Source organism: Chinchilla lanigera, unplaced genomic scaffold (genome assembly GCF_000276665.1).
Source record: "Chinchilla lanigera isolate Chin_1 unplaced genomic scaffold, ChiLan1.0 scaffold00055, whole genome shotgun sequence".
Taxonomy (NCBI): Eukaryota; Metazoa; Chordata; class Mammalia; order Rodentia; family Chinchillidae; genus Chinchilla; species Chinchilla lanigera.
The window spans coordinates 15,457,046-15,476,836 of NW_004955456.1; the positions used below are offsets into that span (position 1 = coordinate 15,457,046).

At 42.3% G+C, this 19,791-nt stretch overlaps 1 protein-coding gene across 1 annotated transcript in view; it reads right to left on the reverse strand.

The window, feature by feature from the left end:
• Cux1 (cut-like homeobox 1) overlaps nt 1-19,791 on the reverse strand; it is a gene marked incomplete in the record, with an annotated part of 344,274 nt that overhangs the window by 164,484 nt on the left and 159,999 nt on the right. The window contains 1 exon segment of the mRNA XM_013520550.1: nt 7,291-7,338. Within this exon segment, the coding sequence (XP_013376004.1) occupies nt 7,291-7,338 (48 nt within the window).

A 19,791-nucleotide genomic window follows, 5' to 3' on the forward strand; every position in this document is an offset into this window, starting at 1 on the left:
TAACTGGTAGCATGGGTCTGAGCTCTGGGGCCTCCACCTCAGAGGGCAGACCGATCTCCAGTGGTCTCCTTTGCATCCAGGGCATGGCCTTGCCACCATTTTTTAATTGCCCATTTATTTGCTCTTGGATATATGTATATAGACAATCTGGAATCAGCTTTTCAGGTTTTATAAAAATCCTACTGAGATTCTGATTAAAACTACAATGACTACTCTGATCAACTTTGAGAAAGTTGGCCTTTGTTTTAAAGTTTTGAGTGCTTTCTTTTTTGAGACAGATCTCACTATGTATTGTACCTTGCACTTGCTTAGGTAGCCCAGGCTGGCCTCGAACTCATGGCAATCCTCCGGTGTCAGCCTCCCAAGTGCTAGGATTGCAGGCATGTGTCATGCTCAGCTGACCTTTTTAATAGTAGTGAGAATTTTTATACTTGGATATCCTATTCCCACTTGAATCTTAATATCCTTCAATATAAATGTTTTATGTTTCTACAGAAATAGTTCTGATATACTGTTATATTTATTTCTACATATAATTTTTGGTTTATGTTGCTATCTCCAGTTTAAAAATTACATTTTGGTTTGTTGCTCATGTAGAGATATATAATTATTTTTGTATATTGATTATGTATCTAGCAACCTTGTTAAATAACTGAGGCTCACTTAGAAAATGACAGTTTTATTTCTTGGTGTTAAAATATCTATACTTTATTTTTTTCTATTGGCTTCTATGATAAGGCTTCCAGTTAAATAAAATTAGCAGTGAATACACATCTTTTTCTTGTGCCTGGTTGTAAAGAAAATGTTTTTAACATCAATGGGTCTGAGTATTGAATTAGATGTTTGATAAATACCTTTTACCAGGCCAATAAAGTTTCTCACTATTCCTAGTTTGCTGGTAGTATTTTTCATATGCAGACTTTATCAAATTCTTTTCCTGTAACTACTGAAGTGACATTTTTCTTCTTTAATCTGCTTAATGATATGCATTAACATTAATAAATTTTCTTAATGTTAAACCAAACAACATTCTTGGGATACACTGAGGTTGGTTAATACAGCTTGCCTTTTTAAGGTCTGCTGAACACCTATTCATAAATAAGACTGACTTTTATTTTTCTTTTTTGTTCTTGTCTAGTTTTGGCATCATGGTTAGATAAGCCTCATAAAATGAGTTAGGAAATGCTCTCCTTTTCTCTTTTCTAAAAGACTTTGTAAAAGATTAGAACTATCTGTTGGATGAGTGATTGATAGAACTCTCCCAGAAAACTGTCTGAACCTTGTGAGAATGTTTCTGTAATAGGTTATAAGGGCATTTAATTTTTCTACCTCTTCTTTTACTCAGATTTAGAGATTATAGTATTCTAGGAATTAAACTATTTTGTCTAATTTAAAACTTTGTTGAAATAAAACTGCTTATAGTATTCCCTTATTATCTTTTTAATCTTTGCTGCAGTTGTAATGTTATCCTTACTTTTATCCTAACATTCTTTCTTTGTTGTTGTTGAAAAGTAAAGTGGTTTGTCAATGTGGTGGATGAACAACTGGTGGTAAACTTGTAACACCCAGTTGAAGGGTGTGGGAGGTCCATCTGAGAATTGTTGCCAGCAGCATAAGAGGCAGAACTGGAGAGGAAAAAGTGTAGAAGCTGTTGGGAAACTATTAGGAAGCTGCTGGTTCTCTTGGGCTATTCTGCTGGAGGAACTTGTCATGCTGGCTTTCCTGATGAACTTGCATTCTCCTCAGAGGAGGAGCTCAGGACCTTGTTGTCGCTGAGAATGGCTATGGTTCACTTTCAGGAAGCTCTGGTCCACACTTTGAGTATCGCTTCCTGGCTCCGGAAGGGAAGATGGTACACTGCTCAGTCTCCTGGAGAAGCTTGTTTCATTGGCTTTCCTGATGGGCACTCGGCTTTCCTCATCATCGGAAAAGCGTGGGACCTCATTTTTGCTGGGGATGGCCATGGTATTTTTGGGGGGAGCTCTGGTTCTTACTTTGCACGTCACTTCCCAGCTCCAATGTAGATCCCTCAGCCTGCTAGCACAGGTCCTTCATCCTGCTGGCACAGACTTTCTAGCTTCCATCACTGACCTTTGGGCCTTCCCAGTGTAGATCCATGAAACCAGCCTGCATAAGACGTTATCATGGGCACTAGGCCCCCAGTTGGATTCATGAGAGGCACTGTTAGGGACTCTGGGTCTTCAGCTGGACTCATGCAGCATATTGCCATGGGTTCCAGGCCCTCAGCTGGATTCTTTCTCTTTAGTTTGTGGACGGATTTCTGCGCTCTCTTTTTGTATATGATTCTTTGGGTGACTATTATAAATAATCTTATAATATATGTGTCCTATATTATACTATTCCCTTGCAAAACCCCAAACTATAGCAGTCAATTATACGAATCTTCTCAAAGAACCAACTTTTACTATGTTCCTCTCTTGGATCTTCTTTTTCTCTCTCATTTCTGTTATGGTATTACATCTATTATTACATAATGTAATTATATTATTTCCTTATTCCTGTTTGAACTTACTCTGTTTTACTTTTCTGAAGCTGCTGCTTAGCTCAGGATTCTTGGTCTTTTGGTTCCCCTCTAAGGTAAGCAGTTGAATTATTTTCTAAGAGGATTTTCTGTTTTGAGGACACTTAGACACTCAGACCCCCAACCTGAGCTACCTAAATCAGTTTCCTACTCCTCAACCTTCTAGAGTAAGACTCTTCTTGGGAGATAAGAGAGAAAATTCCAGAGACTCAGCATTCTCCTAGACCGTGTATTACTTCACTCAAGGGACTGTTTACATTATTGTTGAACTAGAAAATGATTAAACTGAAGTGACATTTAGATTATCCCCCTCTCCAGTAACTGCCTGGGCTTGAGAAACAGAAAATTAAGTATAACAATCAATCAGTCAAATTCCTGTGGTAGTTAAACTCAATGACTTTGCTATAATTATTAAATATAATCATTATGATTGTACTATTTCAAACTATTCAGTCAAGGACAACAGTTACTTACTGGCTTCTAAAAGTATTCCTGGGCATTGAGATTCTCTTTCATCTTATTAACAGCAACACCTCACACATGGTAAAAGGGAACCCTGCCTGACTCAGCCTGTTGCTGGAGGTAATGAGAGATCTCCCCAAAAGAAGGGGAGCCCAGGCAGAAGTGGGTTGGGTAGCAGGGGAGGTGGGAAGGGCTGTTCAAGATCAAGTCTGTACAAAAACCTGCGAGTGAATAAGCTGGATGGCCTCCAGCCTGCATGTGGGGAGTGACAGGTGAGTTGTTGTTCATCAATCAGGAAGGCAGGGTTCTCAAGGGCACAGGGGAAGGTGGCTGGTCCTTGTACTGAGAACCACAAGAATATACAGAAGAGCACAACAGGCACCCTGGCATGTTCAAGTTTCCCTTCACATTACTGCACACTCTGCGTAAGTGTTCTTTTCTTGCAGGGACCCTAAAGTTTAGGGGAATTTCTTGCTGCCTGAAAACATCTGTTTTCGTTTTGTCTTTTCTTTTGGAGGACTCAAGGGAGGAAGTAATCTATACAAATTCTGGGGCAGGGCTGGGGTCGGGGCTCAGTGGTAGATTGCTGCCTGCTTAGCACTGCAAGGCCCTAGGGCTTTGATGCTCAGCACAACAAAAGCAAAACAAAACAAAATTTTGGGCAAATGAGATATTTTTCACTAACAATATATCTTTGCAGGAGGACTTTAAGTACCTTCAGGTGAGTTTCAAGAATCTTGCCAAGAAAGAAAATCACATTTAGCAGATGCTGTGAGAGCGGGAGCCTCTGATCCGAGCAGGTGGCTCTAAAACACCTATGTTCAGTGGGCTCTGTCCCACATAGGCAACAGCCCACAGCCTCTAGCTCACTCAGGAAAATTGGCCTGCGCAGGTCTCCCCTGTCCTTCTCCTCTGCCCTGCACGTCCATCCTTCCACAAGTGTGATAGCACCTCTTCTACTAAAATAATTAACAAGAACATTATTCCTTTAATGCTGTTAAAGTAATTTGGAAGGAAGGAGGACATGTGGCCATGTAGGTCAAAAGATAAAGAAATTAGCAAGTATGTAGGATGGGCAGTTCTACAGAGTTAATATGTTATATGAGGACTTTAATTAATAAAATCTTACCGTACTGTATTAGGGATTTTCGCTAAGGAAGACTTTAGCTGCTCTTGCCACAAAAGTAACTATTATGATGAAGGGTATGTTTAGTGGCTTCATTATAATAAGCATTTTATAATCTGTATGTATCCCATAATTCATGTTGTATACTTTAAATATACACAATAAAATTTATTTTTTAAAATATAGCAATTAGCAGAGGTTTGATATGTATCCATTAATGGTGCTAAAAGATTTTATCTTTCAAGTAGCTTTGCAAAAATAGGCCAATGGGAAGCCTAGATGTCTATCGAACGTTTCAAATTTGATGTATCCAGACACAAACTCATTTTCCCACCCAGAATGTGGGATCATCTATCTATAATATAACTGACTTAGCTCCCTTCCCAAGTCAATGCAACAAAACAATGCAACAAAAACAAAAGCAAAGGTAAAGGGAATGGAGAGGATATGACATTAAAATAGATTAAAGATATACAGATACAAACACATAATACTCCTATATCACCAAATGCAATGTGTGAACCTGATTGGACCCCATGTGTCAGGGATAGCGGCAGTTATAAGAGAATCTTGAGATAATTAGGGAAATTTGACTTTAGATAATTTATTAGCCTTTTCTTCTTCTTTTCTTTTTTCTTTTTGTGGTACCGGGGATTGAACTCAGGGCCTTGTACATGCTAGGCAAGCATTCTACTTCTGAGCTACATCCCCAGCCCAAGAAACTCTAGCCTTGAATTACTGGTACTTTCGTAGGAGTGAGATTTGCTATTGGGGCTAACACTGGGGTATCTTACTGCAGTCCTAACTTAAGGAGACACATAGGTTTAAGGTCACAGTGTCAATATGTGACCAGCCTACTTTCCAATTCTTGGGAAAGGCTGAAGATCAGGGGAGCAGGTAGGTAAAGGTGTATAGGTATCCACTGTACTAAAAACTTTCTACTTCCATGTAGATTTTGAAGGTTTCCTAAACAAAAGAAAAACAAGTAATCACAGAAAGGCCATTGCGCCCTTTCAGAAAGAGAAATCCTTAGCCAGAGTGCCTCTCCAAAGCTGTGGAACAGATAGGAGGACAGATAAGATCAAGTGTGGGCAAGTGTCAGGTGACAGCTTTGCTCATCCAGTCAGAGTGGAGAGACAGATGCTGAGGAAAGGGCTAATCCAGTCCATCAGAGACTGGGTTTCTTGGTTACTTTTCTCTCTTTGCTGAGACAAAATACCTGGCATCCAGAATTACAGAAGGAAAGGTTTATTTAGCTCACACTTTGTGGAGGTTTCAGTCCATACTCAGCTGGTTCCAAGGAAGAGTGGCACATGGCAGAGGGCAACCCTTCACGGCAGCAGAAAAACAGCAAAGGCAACAATAGCAAAAGGGAGGAGCAGCAGCAGAGAGTAAGCCTCTTTCCCTCCCTTATAATTATAATGCAAACTACCTGCTCCAGGGCAGGTGTGGCACTCACACCCATAATCCCAACACTGGACCATGAATCAATCATAAACTCTAGAAACCCACACCACGACTGCATGAGGCGCTGAGGGGACATACAGACAAACCGTTACACCAGGTAAGGGTGTGACTGGGTCCTTACACCAAGTCAAGGATATTGGGGCTCTATGAAGCTGGATACTGTCAACTAAAAGAAGGGTACTGGTCCACCTGCTTAGTCCTCAATTCTACCCACACCACTGTTATACTTTTCTTTCTGGCACCCTGGGACCACCTCCCCATCTCATGATCATCTGTCTACTGAGGGAGAAGGCAGCCAGGGGAGCCTGACCACTTATGACAGGAATCCAGCTGTCCTCAGACACGTGTCAGCCTGAGGCTCCTGTTTTGGTTGTTTGCATCCCAAGCCCAGTGTCTTGCTTCCTGTAATCCTGCCCCTTCCCCACCTGCTGTGTCCTCTATAACCTGGGTAGTTGCTAGAAAATGAAATTCCTAAAATTGCACCAATGGGAATTCTAACAAAGGCTTTGAAAAACTCTTGCTCTCTTTCCTTGTGAGCCTGGTATTCCACCGCTTCCACTTCTCTGTCATGGAAGAGGTAGAATGAGGTCCACAGTACAAACACAATTCCTGCTTTTCTATAGTTCACCAGATCTCTATGTAAGCACTGGGAAGGAGCCTCTGTCACCCGCTTTGGCCCTCAGTGTTCTTTGTGGGCTAGGGCTGTATCTTGCCGTCCATGGCCCATTTGCCAGATAGCTCAGTCAATTCCTGGAAGAACCCATAAGAAAACATTTGCTCATACAGTGTTCCAGCTTATTCTTGTGACTTCTGCCTAATGCTCTGTAGATCAAATGAAATTCCACTCTTCACCAGGCTCTCATAAGGCACCAGACTAAGCCAGGCATGGTGATACACATCTATAATTGCAGCACTCAGGAAGGCTGAGGCAGGAAAATCACAAGTGCAATCATACATTGCCAGCCAACCTGGTGAGATCCTGTCACAAAATTTAAAACTTTAAAAAGGATGGGTTGGGGCTGGGGATTTAGCTCAGCGGTAAAAGCGCCTGCCTGGCAAGCGCAAGGTCCTGAGTTCGGTTCCTGGTACCGGAGAAAAACCAAAAAAAATAAAAATAAAAATAAAAGGATGGGTTATGTAGCTCAGAACGAAGGTGTTTGGCACAATCCCTAGAACAACAACAACAAAAATCCACCAGACTTTCCCATCTGCCTATTCCTTGTGGGAGTCTTCATGATTACAAGGTGACTTATTTGCTGGAGGTAGTTTGTGGGTTCCTAAAGACAGGGGCCAGGGGCTGGGGATTTAGCTCAGCAGCACAGCGCTGGCCTGGCAAGTGCAACGTCATGAGTTCGATCCCCAGTACCAGAGGGAAAAAAAAAAAAGACAGGGGCCAAACAACCTTAGTCTACTGTGGGAAGGGCAACCAAGTGGAGCACGTTTCCCCCAAATGCACCACATCTTTTTGAATCCTGAATATGGTTCTCTTTCCAGAGGGGCTTTTGATGAGGACACAGTGGAGAAAAATCCCATTGCAAACAAAGCACAAAATACATGGGACGCAGGAGCACTGTAGCCCAGAAGTCTCCATCAGGGTAAGTGCCTTCTGCCAATGGCATTTATTGAATGTGAGTAAAACAAAGGCTGAGAGTATGAAGGTGGCCCAGGGTACAAAGTAAAGATAAAGGCTTACCTCCCCCTGGAAGCTCTTCAGCAGTGGTGCTACCTGCTTGCGCAAATCCTGGAGCAGAAGAACAGGTCAGCAACGGCCATTGGAGGAAGAAAGAAAAGGGAGACATTGGTTAGGGCTTCCTAAGAATTGCATGGGATTCCGTGCTAATTATCACTGCATAAAACCACCCTGGCTCCTTCTGACCTTCACTCCTAAAAGAATCAACAGTACCGACTCCAGAAGTTATACTGGCTTATATAAGAGTACGAGATTTTATTTCTGCTAAGTCCTGATTGGAATGTGCTAAGGACTAATGTTTTTGCTGTCGATCCAAGTGAGATCACTGACTTAGAATAAAATGTAATGTAATGTAGGTTTGATGCTGTTTCTATCTGAGATGGATTTGGGCCATGGTCCTGAATTTTAGCAGCTATTTTGTGCATGGTTAGTGGGAGATACAGCTTGTTCTAAATCCATGTCTAATGCAGTTAGTCACTAGAAATTTTATCCCAAGCCACCAGTACGGTACCCATTTTGTAATATGGAGACATCCTATAAGTATGTCCTTATCTCTTTCAGAGTATTTTAGTTATAATGAGTGACTGGAAAAGTACTTGAAGAGGGCAACTTCTTTACTGACAGTTTTGACATAGAAGCCACATTTCTGAGCATAATCTACATGTGGGATCAGACTTACTAGGTCTGGGTCTAGGACCAGGCAATAACAACTGTTTAAATTCCAAAGCTCACTTTGATGTATGTGCCCAATCGAAACTCATTAGCACTGATAAAGACAAACACATCAATCAATCTATGACAGGGAGAAAAAATAAAAGTATTATTCCAGAAAAACAAACCCAATGCTATAGGAAGACAAGAGGGAAAGATAAATTTGAGTGAAGGCACGGTCTCACGAAACAGGCAGGAAGCCCCTTAGCTTTTGGGGTCATGAAGCTTTCTGAGAATCCAAGGAAAGCCACTATCTTGCCCTCTGAGACAGAACTACAAATTAATCCACTGGGGCCTCCTAAGGCCTACTCAGAAAGCCTGGTTAGGGACACTTGCTCTAGCCTATATTGTCCCACATAGGGCCACCAAGCACATGAGGATATTTGTAACTAAATGTAACTTAATTAGAATGGTATAAAGTTGACAAATTCTGTCATACTAGCCATATCTCAACTGCTTAACGGCCCTGTGAGGCCGGTAGATCGTGAATATCTTCATTATTGCAAGAACCCACTGGATAAGGTTGTCCCATGAGCTCCTATCGAACATAACTGCATGTTATTTTGTGTCACAACCTGGTAAAAACATTTCATCAAAGAAGTACTGTAAGGGTTGCGGTGTAACTCAGTGGTAGATCACTTGCCTTGCATATGCAAGACTCTGGGTTCCATCCCCAGCAAAACATACACGCCCCTCCCACACGCATGCACACACACCTACACACCTAGTATTTTCTTTTTCCATTTTCTAAAGAATGCATTCTTAAATGTGATACTATTATTCCCTTGGAGAAGCCAACAATTTGCTCTTCCACTGGATGATTTTCTATATTTCTATAATGAGTTTAAGGAAAAAAATGGTAATGAGACTCATTACAAGTCTCAAATAATTAAGAGCCCCTAAATGTATCCATGTTGCGATGCCTGGAACCTGTGAATAGGTTAAGTGACATGGTGGAAGTAACCTAACTTTGTGGGTATGACTAAGTTTGGAACTATGAGTCTGGGAGATGATCTGGGATCATCTAGTTGGGCACCATGTCATCACGGTGTCCTCACAAGAAGGAGAAAATAGGGCCAGAGTCAGGAAGGAGATTTGACAATGGAAGCCAAGGTAGGAGTGTTGTTGGGACACTGGCCAGAGAATGTGGGCTGCCAGGAGAAGCTGGAAAGGACAGACACAGATCCCCTTGGAGCTTCTAAAAGTACAACTCTGCTGGCACTTTTGCGCTAGCCCAGTGGATCCCACTTTGGAACCCTAACTTCTAGCACTGCGCCATGATGCAGTTCTTTTTTTTTTTTTTTTTTTTTTTTTTTCTCCGGTACCGGGAACCGAACTCATGACCTTGCGCTTGCCAGGCAGGCGCTTTTGCCGCTGAGCTAAATCCCCAGCCCCCATGATGCAGTTCTGTCATCTGAAGCCATTAGGACTATGGTAAATTGCTACAGCTACAGTAAGAAAGTGAAACTTTCCTTTGTTTAGCCCATTATATTCTAGAAAGATGGACCCAAACCTAGAACTGAAAAGGAAATGAAGGGGGAAATGGTGTGAAGGGTGAAGAATGATGGAAGCAAGATTGTCTGATCTTAGTTAGGGTCTGTGGCAAAGCCTATGCTTTAATCAGAAGGAATACGCCACAATTCTTTGCAAGGGATTTGGTCATTACAGGCAATGATGCAGGAGGTATAAACACAGGTGGGTGTACTATGTGTGTTTTGGGTGCCCTCTGCCTCAAAAAGAGGCAGGCAGGGCAAAAGAGAACTGTGCCCATGGGACCCTGCTTCGCTGTATTGATAGTAGATGGCTTCTGATGGCCCTTTGGTTACTGAAAGAGGAACCTAGGGCTCCAAGGTGCCTGGATCTAGAGAGGGCGGAAGTAGAAGCAGCCAGGACTCACTGTCTCAGGACATACTTCTGGACATTTCACTTTTAGCTCTACAATCAGGTTGTGGTGACAGGAGTACATCCTCCTCCTATTCAGTCTGGGGCTGCAGAAGGGCCAGGAATGGGCTTTATCTGCAGCATCCAACAGGACTGGGCACTACTTTCCTGAGGATACCTGGGCACAAGAAAGTTTACAACTCAAGAAGACTGGAAACTGGTTCTATTCTGCACCAGGCCCCATCTTCCTTTGCCCAGCCCTTTCTAGCTCATTCTACCCCATAGCAGTCACAGCACCAAACTGTACTGTGGGGGAGGCTGCAAGTGTGGCCAAGGCTTGGAGCAGGGCACTCTGATCTGTGAACTGGGGTGGCCTGGAGAGCAAAAAGACCAGCCCAAGCCTTCTGGCTGGACCCTGGGCTGTACCTCACAGAGCATTTTTCTATCTTCTCCATGCCTACAGTGGGGCCTAGCACACAAGGGGACTCAATGAGCACAAAATCAATGAATGAATAAGTGGATAAACAAACAACCCTTCAAAGAGAGTTGAGAAGCAGTAGGTGGGGGAGATCAGCCCACCTGCAGAAGAGCCCTTGGGGCTGGGCTACTGGTTCCAAGACATCTCTGTCCAATTAAAATTCCACCAGCCACACATGTATTTCTAGTAACTATAAATGCAAAGAGAAGTATAAAGACACCAACAGAAGCATATGCATTATATTTTAATATCATTTCATCCCCATACATCCCAAACACTATCCTTTCACAGTAATTAATAAGGTATTTTAAATTCTTTTTTTTCTTTCTGTTAAGTCTTTTGCAATCTGTTATGTGTTTTCTTTCATACTTAAGTACATCTCTGTTTTGACTGACCATAGGTTCAGTGTTCTACAGCCACACATGGCTGGTGGCCACCATCCTGGGTAGTTCATGGCTAACAGATACATTTGCAAATCAGCTCTCCTGGGATAGACTAGCAAAGATGGTGATCCACTTCCCTGCCATAAGTCACAGGAGAGGAAAGAACATCAAGAGAGGTAGAAGAGAGCAGAAAGAATATAGGGCTAGGAAGGGGGAGTTTGTGGGATGGGGGTCCCTGTATCCAATGTTGGTCATGGAGATGAGGACAGGATAAGAACTGGATTTAACCCCTGGGGAGCTCCTGGCAGTTCTGAGAAGCTTTATAGGGTGAAGGGATAGGAACCAGCTGTAGCAAACATGTGTACGGTTTTGAAAAATCAAAGCCAGAAAAAAGAGAGAGAAAAGGTAGACAAGGTCCAGGAGTGCTAAATGAATGCTGCTACATGCTCTGCACAGATCCATTTCTTTATACAGCGCCCTGCCCCACATGATGGACTGGTCCATTGTACAGATAAGGACAACCGAGGCTCAAGAAGGAAAAGAAATTTGTCTAAGATAACACAGGGAAGTGTTAGTTAGGGTTTGAACCCAGCTCTCTCTCCAAGGCCTGTGCCACAGTCAGATGAACACCCAGACAGCAATGTCGCAGCATGCGACCAGACCCATGTTATCACTCTAGAGGCTCAAAAAGGGCCTAAATCCAGAGATTAAATGGTCAAGCTGGATGCAGTCTTGGAATAAGACAGTGGACTGAGGATTTGGGATCATAAAATTACCAAGGAATTACAGAGAGCTTGATGGAAATGTCCAGGTTGAAGGCAAGATGGGCGGTCAACAGTGCCTCCTCGCAGGCTCCCTCCAATTCTGCTGACCTGGCACAGGGCCAGCATCATGACAGCACCAGCTGAGAAGCACCAGCTCTGAGGTGACAAAATTATTTCTATATCCTATGTCAGAATTCCAGGAAGACCAAAGAGCTGTGCTTCTCCTGTCCTTAAAGCAAGCAAACTCCTTTTAACCAACTCACTGTCATTGATTTGGCCTCTGCACGGCACAGTGGACCTGCTGAAGCAAGCTTTTTGGTATTAAAGTGGGATGTGTCTGCACACACATGCACACACACGTATTTAAAGATCGTGGTGTAGAAAGAAACCACTATATATTCACACATCATACATAAACTGACACATATGTGCTTCAAGTCGCCAGCTAAAAGTCACTTGTTCTAATTTTACTTTTGGCAGTTTGAGAAATTCCTTATCCAATTCTGCTGTCTGCAAATATTATCTGGGTTTGTACTAAACTAAAGAAAGAGATCCAAAGATGCTCAATTCTGACCCATGGGACTCTCTGCTATTGGTCAGCAAAAGCACGACATGATTTATTATTTTTGTGGAGTGGTGTGCCCTTGGTTGTCTAGCTGCCCAGGAAGCAGCCTGCTGCTGCTTCTGGTCGTTGTGTCCATCCACATGCACTTCACTATAGTCACCAGCTGAAGAAAACTTGTTCATGAAAACTATACTTGGACAGTGATAATTAGGTAACTAACACATTTGAAATCCTAACAATACTTTAGGGTTACATCCTTAATTCAGTTATAGTTTTTCACTGGTAGCAATTTTCTCCAATCCTGTACTATCCGTGAAGCAAAAAGCAACAAACATCTTAGTATGTAGAAAGTGATGTCCATGAGATTATTAATATCAGATGTCTATTGGCAAAAGCCAAAATAGCTCATTTCAACCTCTCCCTTGAGTACATAGCAAATAATAAGTAATGTTTATACAGAGACGCCTCTATGTGAAAAGGATTTTCATTATTCTCAAAACCACTCATTCACTACACACATTTTAGGTCAGAAAACCCAACAGCAAAATGCTATTAAGGCATTTCATAGGGGGGCTGGGGATTTAGCTCAGCGGCAAAGCGCTTGCCTGGCAAGCGCAAGGTCGTGAGTTCGGTTCCTGGTACCGGAGAAAAACAAAAAAAAAAAACAAAAAAACAAACAAAAAAAAAAAAAAGGCATTTCATAGGTAATGAGAATTGGTAGAGAAAATCATTCTGATTTAAAAGCAAGAGAGACAAAAACCACACAGTTGCCGAATAATGCTCAGCAGTACCTGTGGGACACGGTGGGACACACACACACACATACTTCCTGGATGCTCAGGGTGTGGATTTTGGCTTTCTGTCCACTGGGTGGTCTCTGGAAGGCTCTGTCTTCTCTCTGGGACCTTGGGCTTCTATGGCAGGCAAGGCCAGGCAGAATGGTGAGATGTGAGTCCCAGAGTCGTGTGCGAGACGCAGAGCTAGTGACCACCACAGCTGCAGCACTGAGTTCCCCTGTCCCAGGAACACTGACTCTGGGATTGTTTATATTTGGAGAGACAAGGAGCTCAAAAGGATCAGTACAACAATGCATATAAACAAGAGGTACCTGTGAGATACAAACACATCTTTGGAGTCATAAAATGAATCTACTCTACAAATGTTTGATAATCTGGCTTTTTCTGGAGTTGCACTAAGATGACTGAGGAGCACTTTTGCAGGACAGCTCTGCTGTGTTCAAGACTTGCTGTGCTCTCAACATACTTGACCTCTGATGGCAGCCAGTCCAAGGTAACACTACCACTTTTCCTTCCCTGGACTTAGTTCACATTTCCTTTATGTTCAGTGGTACAGAGTTGGGTGGGGTTCAACCAGGCAAAAGTGTAAGAATGATTTGCATTAAAAACCAAGGAGGTGACACATCACACACCTACCCAGGATGGTTAATATCATCTCCACTGAGTTTACTAACTAACCCCAGGGTTCCCTTAGTTATCCAGGCCTCAAGGCAAGACTCTGACTTGGAAATGTCACTCTGTAGCATATTTCATTAAATCTGATACCATCGAAGGTAAGCTGTATCATTTTATGCTATACAAAGAAAAAAGTTGGACTGTCCTTGATTATTATACTCACTCTGATTTTGAAGATGGTAAAACATGTAAAAACGTTGAATGTAATAGTTAATAAAACATGGTATACCACAAAATGAAATAAACTTAAAATAACAGGTCCTAGAAGATTATATTATAGTCTATATTTTAGGTATTATAGTCTTGTTTTTTTTGAAAAGGGGTCTTGTCTTTTTGAGATACATACTAAAATATTTATGAAATATTTTTACATCGAACTGATTTGCAGGGAGGGGTAAGAGTGGGAAGCGGGTGAGAAGGTGGTGACAGCTGTTACAGATGGATGAGGAGAACTGGGGAATACAATACTATTTACGCTATCTTGTATGCATTTGAAATAGAAGTACTTTTTTAAAGTGGTTTTACTCTGAGATACAGTGAGCCTCCAGCTGAGCAATCACAAAGGCCAGGCAGACTTAGCAGTATGGTGTCAGAGATGTTCTCTCTGAAATCACAACCCATAAACTGGTCAACTGAAACTGGAAACACCACAGTCATTTGGATACCCAAGTATCCTGGTCATCAGATTGGGGCTCACCATGGGATCAGTATTATTCCCTGTGCTGAGGAACACAGATACTTGGGGGAAGGCTGTCCTGTCAGGTATAGTTACTAGTAACAGTTGATGAATAATTCACTTCAAAGAAGACTGAGAAAGATTCAGGGTGACTCCTGTGGTCATGTCACTCTCCTTACTTGCTTTTATAAGGCACCTCCTTCAGTGGGAGACCAAGCAAGCAGCTCCTTATGTCCATGCTATCTCTTAGGGACAAGTTGTCCCCAGGAACAGGGGAGCTTGAAGTGGCCAGAGTATCTGCCATTGGGCCCTGCCCATCCTCCTAGAGTGGCTGGGTGCTGGCGCTTGGTTCTCCCCATAGCCCTTTAAATTGCTGTTCTGCCCACTATCTTCTCGGCAAGACCCTGGCTCCTGGACTCCTCAAGGACTCTCTCAACGGCACACATCTGGCAGTTGTTCTAAGCCTTCATCAGCATCTCTAATGCCATCTGCTCCATGACTCATACTGTGCAAAGAGCCACCTAGAAAGCCCTTGCACCAGAGAAGGAATGACTCTAATACTAGCTACTGACAGCATCCACACCACATCTACACAGCCTACCCCAAATTCTAAAGGTCTTCATAAGTGCAAAATAAAAATATTCAGAATCTAGATTATTTCCAATGCTAGGCAGGAGCAATTTAAATGGAATACTGTCCTTTGAAACTGAGACATTCCTATAAAGATATTTATAAAGAAAAATGCAAAAAAGTTGAATTTGAGAGACTGACTTCACCATGTATAAATATAAGAAAACATAGCAAATAAAACATTAAATTAGATATTATCATCGCAGTTTTACAAAACTACAGCTTCCCTGAAAAGTAATAGCAAGCCGGGCTTGGTGGCACATGATTACAAACCCAGCACTCTGGGAGGTTGATGGAGGAGGAGCTCAAGTTCAAGCCCAGCCTGGGCAACTTGTCTCAAAAGAAAAAAATAAAAGGGCTGGGGATGTAGCTTAGTGCAAACACCCTGGGTTCCATCCTCAGGACACGGGGATACACACACACACACACACACACACACACACACACACACACACACGTTGATTTCTCTTCAACCAGGATATTTAACCTAACAAATGAAGAGGGGAATCCTTCTCCACAACTGAAGCCAAAATCCTGAAGGCACACTGTACACAGGGTATCTACGTACACACATAGCTAGTTTATGCGTTTTTGTTTTTTGTTTTTTTTTCCAGTACCGGGAATCGAACTCATGACCTTGCGCTTGCCAGGCAGGTGCTATGCTGCTGAGCTAAATCCCCAGCCCTACACAGGGTATCTAGCTACTAATTCTTAATTTCCATGTCTACAGGATTCTAGGTATCCTGTTGATGGTCAAATCTTTTTTACTAATAAAAATGCACACAGTGAACAGTATCTATATTCTTACTGACTATAATAAGCAATCTGTCTTCTTATTAAGCCATCTCTTCTAAAAACTCCTACGAACATGTGTCCAATGTATGAAGGTCCTGGTAGGGCTGATGAGAGAGATCACAATTATTTATGAAGGACAAACTGTACATAGCATTTATTCCTTGGATGTCACTTAAGATAGCTGTGATTCAAAGGTGGGTATGATAGTGTACACCTGTAACCCCAGCTACTTGGGAGGCTGAGGCAGGAGGATTAAAAAAGTTCAAGGCCAGTATAGGAAAGGTATCGAGACTGTTTCAAAACATAAAAAGGGCTGGAGATGGGAAATGGTAGGCTGCTTCTAGGTTCAAACCCCAGCATGGAGGGGTACAAGCTCAGGTTAGGTCTGAAATTCTTATAACAGGACAGTATGTTGTATGATGCCCAACCACAGAGCTTGGTGAAAAATGAAGTTTCTCTTTGTTCCAGGACACTGGAACCTTCATCTCCCATCACATCATCCGAAGATGACTCAGACAGCTATCGATGGGGATCTAGGCCTTTGGCTGCTTTTATAGATGAGCACAGATTCCTTCCAGTCTCTGGGATAGGAAAGGGTAATTGTAAATGGCATTTAAACTGGAGCGTTAAATAAAAAATATCTTTCCATACAACAGCAGACAGTAGGTCCTGGCAATTTCTCAAAGATTTTAGTTCACAGATTTGAGAAAATTCCATTAGCTTTAATTATTTATCAGCAGTCAATTTAGATTACTGTTCTTGACCTATTTTCACAGTGTATGGGCCACCCAGCAGTAGAATAAATGAATAGTCTTTTTCTGCAATGGTTGATTTTCTGAAATAATAGAAATCTAGTTGAAAGAAGGAATGAAACCCCAAACATGTAATTACCACAGTATAGACCCTGCCATGCTGCCTTTGTAGTAGGATAAAATGCATGTCTTTGTGAGTTTTTTGGTTATTAAATAAGATTATCTTGAAAGGGATAAACTCACTCATGCTATAATTTCTTCCCATTTAAATTTCTTTGCTCCATTTAAAACATGTTCTGTGTCCTGGCAGAAAGTCTCTAATGCTGATGGGTGTGCCTTTGGCACTATCTTAATAAAGCTGTGTGATGGGAGGACAAACTTTGTGGAACCTGAGTGTGGTGGGAGGAGACCCCAGGAATGTGCAGGGCCTAGGTGCAGGGAGAGGGGCAGCAAGGGGCACCAACAACAGAAGCCCCTAGGTTTCCAAGCAAGAGTGAGTCTGGAGAATCTATTGGCTGGTGAATGGTGACATGTGTATCAGAGTAATGCCAAATTTCGACAGAATGTGACAGAGGCTTATGATGGTATGAAGGACATGAGGAAGGGAAGATGAGCAATGTGCGATGGCCACAACATGAAGGCAGCTCAAATGCTGGGATGCTACTATCTTCCAGGTGGGGCCTGGATACTCCTGGTTCCCTCAGACCCTGTTCAAGGGCCCAGGGGTCTCAAACTACTTGTTACATGCCTTTTTACTAGAAGCTTTGTCACCTGTAATGACATCTTTATTCTGATACTGTACAAAACCCGTTTTTAATCTCTTACATGGTCAGTGTTGATAGATATAACATGCACACGCACATACTGGGGTAGGGAGAGCTTTCCCAAGCCCTCAAAGTTTCAGAAATGGCTGCTCCAAGGAGTATAGCTTTAGAGCCGAGAACTGCTGATTGTCAGGAAGTCAAGGCTGTGCGTCTACTCTGAAGACAGCCCAGATGGGACAGATGGCAGCCTCATAGGCATCCATGGGCTTGATGTCCCCTCCTTGGAGAGCATGGAAGTACTGGCCTTCCCAGCATGGGCTAGCAGCACTGCCTGCAGCCCCCAAAGTCAACTTTCCTGGGACAGGGACTTCCTGCAGGACAGCTGGTGGCCAGAGGGCCAGTGTTGGTAAAGAGGAGGAGGCAATCTCTTGCTTCTTTGAGCAATTCTCTAAAAAGTCTGATTTGTCTCTAGGCCTAATTTCAAAATATTCTTCTGGGTTGCTTTCTGAATAAATGCTCATGTCTAAACCTCCAGTTTTCTTTCAGAACTCTGAAAATACTGTTACGATTTTTGTCAAAAGAGGAGAACCATATGTTAATACATGGGATTTAGTTTGTTCAGAAACCATTTCAGCATTTACTACATGCCCTGAATAAGAGTCACAGTCCCTGCCCTCATGGAGTTCATGTCTTGGTGACAGTAGTGACCCAGATCTAGGTTTCTAAGAGATAGTGGGTGGCGCTGCATCCAGAGCAGCCACTCTGTACTAGTAGAATGAATAAATAACAAACAGCTAATCTTCCCACAATATGCACCAAGCTAACCCTTCCTGGAAAGAGGACCAAACAAGGGATGGGCCCTAAGGGCGCCTTTTTACACTGGGACTATGAAACCAACCAGAAGTGTGGCTCCTACTCTCCCAGACATACCCACTGCATAATTTATTTGAGAACCTAGGCCCTGGTCACATTCAGACAAATGGCTATATAAAATTAGAACGCAGAGTAATCCCTCTGCTTGGTACTTTTACTTCTAGGAATCTGTCCACTGGGATAACCAGAGATGGAGGCAGTGATTTATATATAAGAATGTTCAGCACATTTAGGATAGTGAAAAATCAGAATCAATGTAGATTCCAAGACAGGACTACTTATTGAAGAAATTTTAGTAAAGTAATACAATGGCATATGAGGTAGTTGGTGAAATTATTTTTCACTGCATCAGTAACACTGTGGAATAATGCACATGATTTCCATTTATCCACCAGACATTAACTGGAGAATTTTATGTGCTCTCCATCATTGATACAGTGCTCCTTCTACTTGGGGTAAAGCCAGCAGGTTCCTGTACCTCCTGGGCTTCTGGTCAGTGTAGTAAGCTACAGGTCAAATCACTACCCATGGAAAACACTAACCAGCACTGGTGCCACCGAGAGGAGGCAGGTCTGTCCCAGATGGTAAGCATGGGGTACCTGAGCCACAGCTGGCGGATGAATTACATGGAGAGGGCACCACAAACTGCACAGCACAAAGTATGTTTGCAACCCAACCTCAAAGCTATGACTAAACACACACACAGAAGTTGGGCAGCTCAAATCCAAATATCCAAATTCTAAAATACCCTCAAACCTAGAACTTATTGAGCACAACACATTTTGCTGTGTAAATATCCTCAAATATGAAAAACTTCAAAATCTGAACTACTTCCAGTCTCAAACATTTTGGATAAGGTATGCTCATGTGTACATGGTTTTGGAATGAGTGATAAGAATATCAGAATTAAATGATATAAGTATCTAAGTGGATGAAATTACGGCTTATTTTTCACTTCTCTGTCTTTAAATAAAATATACCCTTTTAATATTAAAAACTTTAAAAATTAAGAATGGGGATCAAGTGATATTTCTAAAAAGACTTTTTAATGTTTAGAGAACAACTGAGTTATCTGCCTGGCAGTTGCTCAATGATGCAATCTCCAGGCACTGGCGTCCACATGGCTGACCATGGCATTACTCAGGCTGTGCACAGCCCACAAAGAAAGTAATGCTGGGTCTGCTAACACACAGCTACCCAATACACACTTCTCCAAGGGAGAGTTGTAAGTATGAAAAGTGTCAGCAGAAAACCTACTAGTCCATTGTATGGTCTACATTTTCCTTATTTATATAAAATACTATAGTTAGTTGTGGGAGGGGAGACCTCATGCTACAAAATAGTTTATAGAGCATAATCCTACTTGTTTTAAAATATGCAATGCTGAGGATGTGGCTCCCTGGGAGAGTGCTTGCATAGCATGCACAAAGCCCTGGGTTCAATCCCCAGCATGGAACGAAAAATAAAATTTATGAATAAAAGCAAAAAGATGAGAAAGATCTAAAGCAACATGTTAGCCTTCATGTCTAGGGCTGCAGATGATTTATTACCCTCTCTATGCTATGTGCTTTATGTGATATGTAAATTTCCATAATGAACATCTATACTTTTTAATCATCAGATGACTAAGTCACAGATCTCAGGGAATACTGAGACTTAAAATCTCATCTCAAACCAACACCTAAGAGGCACTGATGGTCTTCACACAGGTCTCTTTGGCCCCTGGACAGGGATCTATCAGTACTTAAGTAAGCAAATCA